We start from the raw sequence: 9,890 nt of genomic DNA on the forward strand, positions 1-9,890 counted from the left end.
TCATTAATAATTTTCACACATTCTTACCTCTTTGTAGCTATATATATCTATGCAAATTTTACTTCTTATATCTTGCTTGATAATGACCGAAGATCGGTCGAAGCGTCGCAAACTTTTACCGTTTATTTTTATTGTCAAATGTTTTAAAAAGGCATGATTTTGAAAAAGGAATGCATAGCTATGTTTCCAACGGTGGCTTCTATCGGAAATCGTCGAAAAAGGCTTGATTTAACGAAAAACCGCGTTTCCTTTACTTCCTGTCATAAGTGCGCCCGATATGTATTGGAAGCTACGAACGCACTTCGGTAAGATCAAACAAAGCCACGCGGAGTTTGTTTTTCTCTTTCTTTTGCTCCTGTTTTTCTGTTTTTCTCTTGTTAACCGCGCGGCCATGGGCCGAGCGCGGTTCTAGGTTTACCCGTGGTTTATTTTTTTTTTTTTTTGTCGGTGACCAGACGCAGACCTCCGCTCGGCCAAACTTTGAGTCACGGAACGTGTGATGTTTTTCCGCCAGAAGCTGTTAAAACATAAATACACGGACAATTTTACGGATATTGTTTTCTTTTTTGTGGGTAAAATATATTTTCTTTTCGTTTTATCAAAGCGTTGGATTTAAAGGGAATAATAAATACGGTGAAAAAAGGTATTACGTCAGCCATGGAATGCGCTGACGTTGCAGCTTTCACTTTCGCTACGTGACAAATAAGATCGTGTTTACTTTGCAAGTTTATTTCGGCAGAAGCGACGGTCATTAATTTATTTGTAATTTTGCGAGTATTTCTTGTGGTTTTAGGCAAATGAAGTAAATCCTTTGACTGTTTCATCGCAGCAAGTTCATAGATCGGAAGGAAAATTAAATATTTGCAAGCCAAGCAAAGAACGTGTCAGAACGTGCAAAGATTACGTCATTGATAGGGAAATAACCACCGTACTAAAGATAGCCGTAGATAACGCAATTCTTGAATTATGTGACTTGTGTGACTTCTTTGCTAACCCTTAACTCAAGGGAAAAAAACAATTAAATTTAATTGTGACTTTAAAGAAAGAAAGCGGTTTGTAATAGTGTTCGTATCTTCATGCCCATACATATCCCGAAGAAAGTTCCAGATTAAGACTATTGCGTCATCGGAGATGTCACAACGGCTACGACTGATGGTGCAATAATAGAGTGTGTGTTGATCAAGTGATGTGATGTCTACAGTAATCAATGAATCATCAAAGATTGCTTTGGAATATGGACTGCGTTGCGACTGTAGTACTAAGAAAACAGTTAAATTTTAAAAGCGCGGTTATAAGATCTAACAGATCTTCTTGTTTTGTCTTTGCTTTTACTTCCGTTATTTTGCGTTTTACAAAACACAAAGAAAGCAACATTTAAATGTGAGCGAATTTGCAAGTTATTGAGTTGTTTTTTTCTCCGCGCGCAGGCTGACGTAAGTAACCGAAAGTGAAATATCGCCTCCTTAGCAACTCGCGCGAGTGCACGTATGAATCGGTTAATGGCCCTTAGGATGGCTTAGTACAGCTTTGCTGGATTATAAAAGCCCAACTTTTAACTCCTTTGAAAAATGTTCCAAGATGTTTTTCCTTTCTCTATTTACTGTTTGCTTAAGTCTTTTGCCATTCTATGTGAAACTTGAACAATTAAGGTGGCTCAATAGGGATTTTTGGCCGCGCGAAGAATGGGTATAAAAAAATGGCGCGAGCTTTAAATGGCAACAAATATCAAAACAAACATGGCAGCTTCATGCGAGTGCAAAATTTTTGTCACATAAACGCGAAGCTTACTTGATGAGAGTGAAATGGCACCGGTACTTTCCAGTAACGAGCACAATAATGACAGCCAAAAACTAGAAGTTTACAAAACGCCTTCACAACGCCTACACAACATCCGTAATCCGTCAGGTCACTTCCGGAAAGTGGAAGCGATCGAGACCAGAAAAGAAACAAAAATAGACATGTTACACGAAGGGTCCAAAAAGTGGAATGCCAAAAGGAAACTCCAGTATGATATCATATCCAAGGAGAACGAGCCCCCAGCAAAACGAATGACAAGAGCACTTGAGGTCAGTACATTTTTCTTTACTCGGGAGTCTTGAATTTTTGGTAAGATTTTCTTGCCCAGCTTGTACTATTCATCGACCTACCTATTCTATTGACTCCAACCCTGATTCCTACCAGCAGAATACAGCTAAGAGGAAGGCGAACCGGCCACAAGGATCCAGACTGGTGGACATAGAGACCTTTACAGACGGTCTGAAGGAATGCTAGTTTTGTCATCGCGATAAACACTTACTATTTTTCACTGCACTGTAGCATATTTTGAGTATCTCATAAATGTTTTTAATTCTGGCGGGTTTGTTTCGTAATTGTCATTTTCTAAATGTTGACTTATTTGCTGCTACAAGTATAATCTTACAGTATGTTTATCCATACCTTCAAATGATTTGTTTATTTCCAAAATCGTACAGTAAATGTATCATTTTTTCTACCTTGAAGAGATATCTATTTCAAGAATTTACAGAAAACAACAAAACCTGCACTAACTTATAATGTTGGTCTCTAAAGTTGCAAGCTTTACGGCCACGACCACTTCATTCACAAGCCTAAAACTTGGTTGTATCGGCCCACTATTTCATGAATAACTTCTTGGTTCATGAGGAATTGAAAGCGAGACTATGCTCAATGCCACTTACCATTCATGGTCAGAAGGAAACAAAATATTCACTCTCTCCTCAAACCAAGGTTAGGTGAAATTTGAACTGGACTTAGAATAACATGGCCATCCCACCAACAGGCCTTATTCCCAATAGCTCCCATATTGGTCCCATATTACAACCAAAATTAGCCATGTGGTCTTCCAGGAAGCAAACAATGCAAATTATTGGGGAAATCAGCTTATCCTCATACTCCCGTATTTTTCTCAAAAGAACACTGGAGGGTCAGATAATAGACAACTATGATGGAATTGTTACAAGTTACGAAAGATTACTCTTACTCTATGCCATTGACGTGTTAGTGGTACAAGGAGTTATCTTTTAAAACAGCTAAAAATCTCCTTTTTTCAAGTGCACCATGTAGTGCAACGGCATAAGCAAACAGCAAATGTGAAGAAAATTCATCACAATACAAAAACCCTGGCTAAAATTTCTGGATTTGAAGTTGTTTGCTCCTTCAGAAATCACACTATACACCATTATCATATAAAAACCATAACAGATATTGTGGATTGAGTCCTTTTCCCCTATTAGTTTACAGTGTATTTTACAATATTTTTAGGCCCTTTGTCCCTTGGCAATGTTGTTGAAGAGCAACAAAATGGTTTGGCAAGCACGTTTACTGTTCTATGCAGCCAATGTAATGCAGAGAACACCGTTAAAACATCAAAAGAACTCAGATCCGGTGCACGTGGTTCATTGACCTTTGATGTGACCACGAGAGCTGCCATTAGTTGTATACATACAGGAGTAGGCAACACCCATTTAAACAATTTACTTTCAACCCTCAATGTGCCTCCAATGAACTCATCAACTTTTAAAAATCGGGAAAGGGAAGCTGGAAAGGCAATAGAACTAGTAGCTAAAAATAGTTGCCAACAATTTCTAAACCGTGAACGAGAGAAGGCAATCAAAAATGGTAACAAGCCAGACGAGAACAATTTGGTGCCCATTGCCTGTTCTTACGACATGCGGTGGCAGAAACGAGGGCGAGGCTTCAACTCCAATACCGGACATGCTGCAGTCATGGGCCTTTCAACTGGAAAGGTCCTTGACTACGCAACGAAAAATAAAATGTGCCGCTCCTGTGATGAAGCTAACAAGGCAGGAAAACAACCAAAAGACCACGACTGTAGAAAAAATCATTCGGGCTCTTCAAAATCAGTGGAACCTTTTGCTACAATTGAACTTTTCAATAAGGTAACTGAATCAAATGTGAAATTTTCAATTTACACTGGGGATGATGATTCAACAACTGAATCTCACCTAAAGCAAAAGGTACCCTACGGTGTGGAAAAATGGAGTGACACAGTTCACATGAAAAGATCCCTTACAACATGCCTATATAACTTGAGCCAACGAAATAAGTTCCCCAACAGTTCGGTGATGTCACAGAAAGTCATAAATTACCTTGTCAAGTTCTTTACATACTGTATTGCACAAAACAAAGGGGATGCTACAAACATGAAATCTGCAATTCAAAGCATTGTGCCCCATGCATTTGCTGACCATTCTGGTTGTAGAGAAACATGGTGTCGGTACAAGAAAGACCCTTCACATTATTGTCACAGAGATCTTCCCTATGGTAAAGACCTCCAAGGAGATAGCCTTCAATCAGCCCTGAAGTCTCGCTTTGATGAATATAGCACCGACATTGTTATCAACAAACTTGCACCTGCGGCAAATTCACAGCGTAATGAGTCTCTGAACAGTGTAGGTGGGTTCGAAGAACTCCAAAATTCGCTTTTACGGGGGAAGTGAAAGCAATGATTATTGAGTGTCCTGTAGTGTCTCTCAAGTAAATTTAGGTTACAGATACATTCCTCAAACTCTAGCAGCACTACGCCATACTACGAAAATGGACAAGAAACGTGCGATGGACAAACAAAGGAAATCAACAGTTGAATTCAAGCGACGTCGATCACAATTAAACAAACACAAGATTTCAGAAACCTCGAAAAAAGAGGCCAAAGAAGGTACCATGTATGAAAGTGGCATTGGCCTGAACCTAAACTCTTCTGCGACAGCAATGGACTTGAACAATTCTGAACTTTCAATCACTGAACTTCACGGCATAAACGCTGCTATCACGAAACAACAACAAGAACAGTACGAAAATGCAGTTCCGAAATACACTTCGAGACCCACAGTTCAAAAGGTAAAATTTTATCACTTTGTTTTATTTGACATCGAGACAAATTCTATCGCAGAGCTCAGTTCCATCAGTTCCATCCGGTCTGCAGACACTCTGACACTGTTGAATTCACTCATCAAAAGCAAGCACTCTTCCCTCCAAAACGGCGAACGTCAATATCCAAAGTCTGGCCAGAGTTCTGTTTACAAACATTTATTTCAAGCAACCTTTGACGCCCACGACGCCCTAGGGGACCTGATCGCTCTTCGAAGAATCTTGTTTTCGTCTAGGCTGGCTCTGTCTGATGAAATGCTGGTGAACAGAAGTTCTGTAATTTCTGTCAAGGATGCCGCTGAAGACCTGAAATATCTTGACAACCGTCATCAGAGACTCCTGTCGTTTCGAGGAAAGCTCTGCAACCCAGGTCATGCGGATAGCCCAATAAAACAAAGCATCGCCGAAAAAATTGCTGGCAGTGGCCTAAGATATGAAGATTTGAAGAATTTCTACCGACGATTTGGACGGAAAGGTCTTGTGTGTATTTTGACGAAACCGCCATTGTCGAGTCGCTCATCGCTTCCAAGGGTCACAAACACGACGAGAATAGTCTCCGCAATTTTGAAACACTTCGAAGAGATTTCCAAAGATTCTGCGACATAATGAATTAAGGTATGTCCTCAACTGACTTTCAGGTCAAAAGTATTTTGTATAAAAACGTCAAAGATAAGTGACTGCCCGTGTTTGCACGTTTGTTCTCGACGCGTGGTTCGAAAGTTCGCGCATGCCCAAAAAGCGATCTTGGCGAGTTCCTATTCCGATGACGTAATTGTCATTGAGGCGAACAAATAGAAAGTTCCCCCTCAGATTTCTCGAATTTCCTTCGGTGAAATTCCTTAAAATTTGACAGAGATGTTATACCTTTTTAGCTTTCCTCGCTGTCGGTTTATCAGAAAAATTTGTAAGACGAGGTTTTCGCTCAGCCATAAATGCACAAAAATGCTAAAAACGAAAAAAACTACCTTGACAACCCCTACTTTTTTCGATTTTAATAGTTTCTTCTTGTCAGACTCTACCTGGTCGGAGAATATCAGAAAACTTTACCGAAGGAAATTGAAGAAAATTGAAATCAAAGCCAAACAGACATCAATTAATGACAATGTTTGAGTAGTTTTAATTTGAGACTAAAAGCCTTTATTTCAGTGGTGACTGTTGTACAGCAAATTTTGGCCCTTGTTTGTTATGTTTCAGTAGCTTTGATTTGGAAAATAGCAAAAAGAACGAGAATATTAACTTTCGATTGTATCACTGGCGCGCGCTTCTTGATTTGCATAACTCTATTGAGCCACCTTAAACGTGAAAAAATAGCCAAAATGAACGACCGAGTAACTAAGGAGAGACCGGGCACAAGTAGCTTAAATTACGTTTTCCTCAAAATCTACCGCGCCTCAAAATTTCAGGAATAAGAAATTGGCTCTGATTTAACATTCCTGTAAAGTAAAATAAAAATCTGTAAGACACATTTTTCGCAAGCTATGAAAATGTGAGATCAAAAATATCTCAAAATCTGTCTTACAGATTTTTTTAACATTTTGGCTCTAAACGTGATCCACCCCTACAAATCAACTGTGAAAATTTCATCATGGCTTGTACGGTAGGTTTTCAAGCAATCCTCGATCAAAGAATACCTTTTACAACCTTGGACGAGAATTGAATTGCGCATGCCCGTTATTTAAGCACGCACTCATGTGACACCATGTATCGCGTGCGAGAAAGCAAGAGTAATTAGGGCTCTTTTACCGATTATTTCTAGAGCTTTTCTGTCGTAATTTTTGGCCCTAGGCTTAAACACATGTTTGAACGGAGTTTGAAACTATTGCTACGTATACCGAAGTGATTTAAAGCCTTTCAAGTGCTGAAATGGTTTTCATTTCTTCTTAGGGTTACTTGCGTCATTTTTGAACGCGCGAGTAATACTGACGTCTGGCAGGCAATCATAGCGCGCTAGTGAATCTCAGAAAAACTGTAGTAAGCCAACTTAAGAGCTTCTGCCTGAGAGACTGGGGCAGAATTGGAAATGAAGATCGGCCGATTTCGTTTAAAATTGGTACACAAAGTAGTTATGTGGACTTATGTAATATGCCAAAGTTTAAGGTTCAACGACCTTCTTTTAGCCGAGTTCTGGTTTTAGCCCCTCAGGGTCTCTCTTTAATTTAGTGACGTAAAATTAATTTCAGGGAAAAATAAACTCATTTTTGTAATGCCCTATTCTTAGTCTTGTATGGGTTAGCTCACGTGAATTCTTCGTTAGCCCGTGGTTGTTATTACAACTTGGGATGCAACCGGAAATGGCCTGTTTTAAATTTACAGACTGCACATTTTCCATGCCCATGATTTATATCGTGAAGTCTAAGTATCCTTGCAAAGTTGAGCCCTTAATTTGAGCTTTGTTGTGGTTGGATATATTAGTTTTGATAGTACTCATGCAGCTATAGTTCAATTATATCACCAATGATAGCAATTTTAACTGCCGAAACTCAAGCATGTGCCCCATGGTCGGAAAATGCAATGACCAAAACCTCATTTACCAAGCCGAAGTCACGACATCAACTTCAAGAGAGACATACATTGGTCTTTGTGATACATCTTTTAAGTTGAGATACAGAAACCATGTATGGTCATTTAAGAACGAGCAGTATAAGCATGCTACGGAATTAAGTAAATATGTTTGGAGCCTAAAGGATAAGAGTATTTTGTACAACATCAAATGGCGGAAGGTAAAACAGGCCCAATCATATTCCAATGTAAGCAAGAGATCTAATTTATGTTTATCTATAAGCCCGAAATGTCAACACTGAACAACAGAAACGAACTGATATTTAATTGTAGACATTCTAAGAAATTCCTGTTAAAGACTGTGCTCGCTTAGCTTTACCAATCACATCTCTGCATGTCACGCCACTAGGCATTGTTCTGTATTTTTAAATTTTGTATATCTTCTTATGTATCCGTTGTTTTTGGCAGTTGCCTGATGATTGCTTCGCAAGGAGCATGAAACTCTGAGTAGCAATAACAGTCAGTCCAAACCAGTCCAAACCTCGCAGCGTAAAAGAACGTAGAAAGGTAAAAAATTGTGAAGACGGACAACTTCTGACGTAAAAAAGATTAAAAAATTTAATTAAAACGTTTCGGTTAGAAACTTTCTTCAGTTATTACAAATTTTGAATAAAAACGAGAAAGCAGAAATCAGAAAGCATTTGCTTATTCTACAATCCAAACCCAAATTAAAAGAACTTTTCCCTCGAAGTTCTATCATATTATCTTTTCGTCGGTCAGAAAATCTCAAAGAATTATTAGCACCATCTCGTTTCAAAACTGTCGGAGAGGGACAAATAATTCATCACAACAATGGTTGCTTCAAATGTGATAGGAATAGATGCGACCTTTGTCGAAATTTCTTTGTTGAATCCAAATCATTTCTTAGTTTTCAGACGGGCAAAAAATACACCATTCATTCCAGGCTTTCTTGTGATTCAAAAAATGTAATTTATTTGGCTTCTTGCAAGAAATGTCGCTAGCAATACGTGGGATCTACCACTGCTAATTTTAGAATTAGGTTTCGCAATCACAAGCTAGTCTGCTCTGCTAACAAACAAAACAACTTGTGAAGTAGCAATACATTTTAACAAAATGACACACACTCTAGGTGACTTTTGGTTCCAATGTATTGATCAGGTACAGACCCCAAACAACTCTGAGGAGATCGATAGGCTTCTAATTACAAAAGAGGCTTATTGGAGTGCTCAGCTGTTCTCTTTGGCACCCCATGGTTTAAATAAAAGAAAGGAATTTCATTCGAAAAATAGAATTTGTTATAATTAATTTCCTCTCCTATGTTGTACGCTATTGCTTGATCGTTCAAAGGCCCTTTTCTTGGATTTTGTCGGCCTTTTAGGTGTTGATTAGACTTAAAGGCCCTGTCAAGGGATCTTATTATGATTAATATCATTTAAGGCCCCACCAAGGATTTTGTTGCTAATTTGCCCTTTCAGGCTCCAAAGGCCTCGTTTTAGGATTTTGTTACAGTTGATGTTTTCAGCTATATGTAGGGGAGGGTTTTACTTTTCCCAATGCTTGCCGCGTTACCTCTTCGGTTATTTTATTTGTTTTAGCCAGTTTGGTTTTTTAGTGTTTACTTTTTGTCTCTCATACTCTGCCGATTATTTTCATAGTAGTTTTTTTTCGGTTCATTCAATATTTTTTCGCTTTGTTGATTTTGTGTTTGTGCCCTTTGTTAATTAGCACCACTTTCTGCTCTTTCACGTGATTTTGTACTTTTATTAGTTGTCACTTGCAATTACGTAATCACTAGCACCTTAATCTTATTTAAAGCTCGACGGTTTTTATTCAAAAATTGTAATAAGTGAAGAAGGTGTCTGATCGAAACGTTTTTATTAAATTTTTGGATCTTTTTTACGTCAGAAGTTGTCCGTCCTCACAATTTTGTAACTTTCTACGTTCGTTTATGCTGCGAGGTTTAGACTGGGAATCTTTACTGACCCTCCTGACGTTGGGACACCTTTGTTGGCCTGGGAGTTCTGGTAACGATTTTACATATTTATCTATCTATCCATCTATCCATCCATCCATCCAGCCATCTATAGATATAGATATAGATATAGATATAGATATAGATATAGATATAGATATAGATATAGATATAGATATAGATATAGATATAGATATAGATATAGATATAGATATAGATATAGATATAGATATAGATATATAGATATATAGAAATACAGAGATATAGAGATATAGAGTTATAGATATATAGATATATAGATATATAGGTATATAGGTATATAGGTATATAGAAATATAGGTATATAGATATATAGATATATAGATATATAGATATATAGATATATAGAAATATAGATATATAGATATATAGATATATAGATATATAGATATATAGATATATAGATATATAGATATATAGATATATAGATATATAGATATATAGATATATAGAT

The 9,890-nt window shown here is 37.8% G+C and overlaps 1 protein-coding gene across 1 annotated transcript; it reads left to right on the forward strand.

Annotated features, from left to right (window-relative positions):
• Positions 1-3,518: 3,518 nt before the first annotated feature.
• LOC145486589 (uncharacterized) lies at positions 3,519-4,478 on the forward strand. The gene has a single exon (XM_081465279.1). It carries the CDS (start codon positions 3,519-3,521, stop codon positions 4,476-4,478), a length of 960 nt encoding a protein of 319 aa, XP_081321405.1.
• The last annotated feature ends 5,412 nt before the right edge of the window (positions 4,479-9,890 follow it).

Source organism: Orbicella franksi, chromosome 5 (genome assembly GCF_964199315.1).
Source record: "Orbicella franksi chromosome 5, jaOrbFran1.1, whole genome shotgun sequence".
In the NCBI taxonomy this organism is placed as follows: Eukaryota; Metazoa; Cnidaria; class Anthozoa; order Scleractinia; family Merulinidae; genus Orbicella; species Orbicella franksi.

Bases quoted from the DNA above. Each gene is read 5' to 3' on its own strand.
- LOC145486589 (XM_081465279.1), top strand. From the start codon at position 3,519: ATGAACTCATCAACTTTTAAAAATCGGGAAAGGGAAGCTGGAAAGGCA.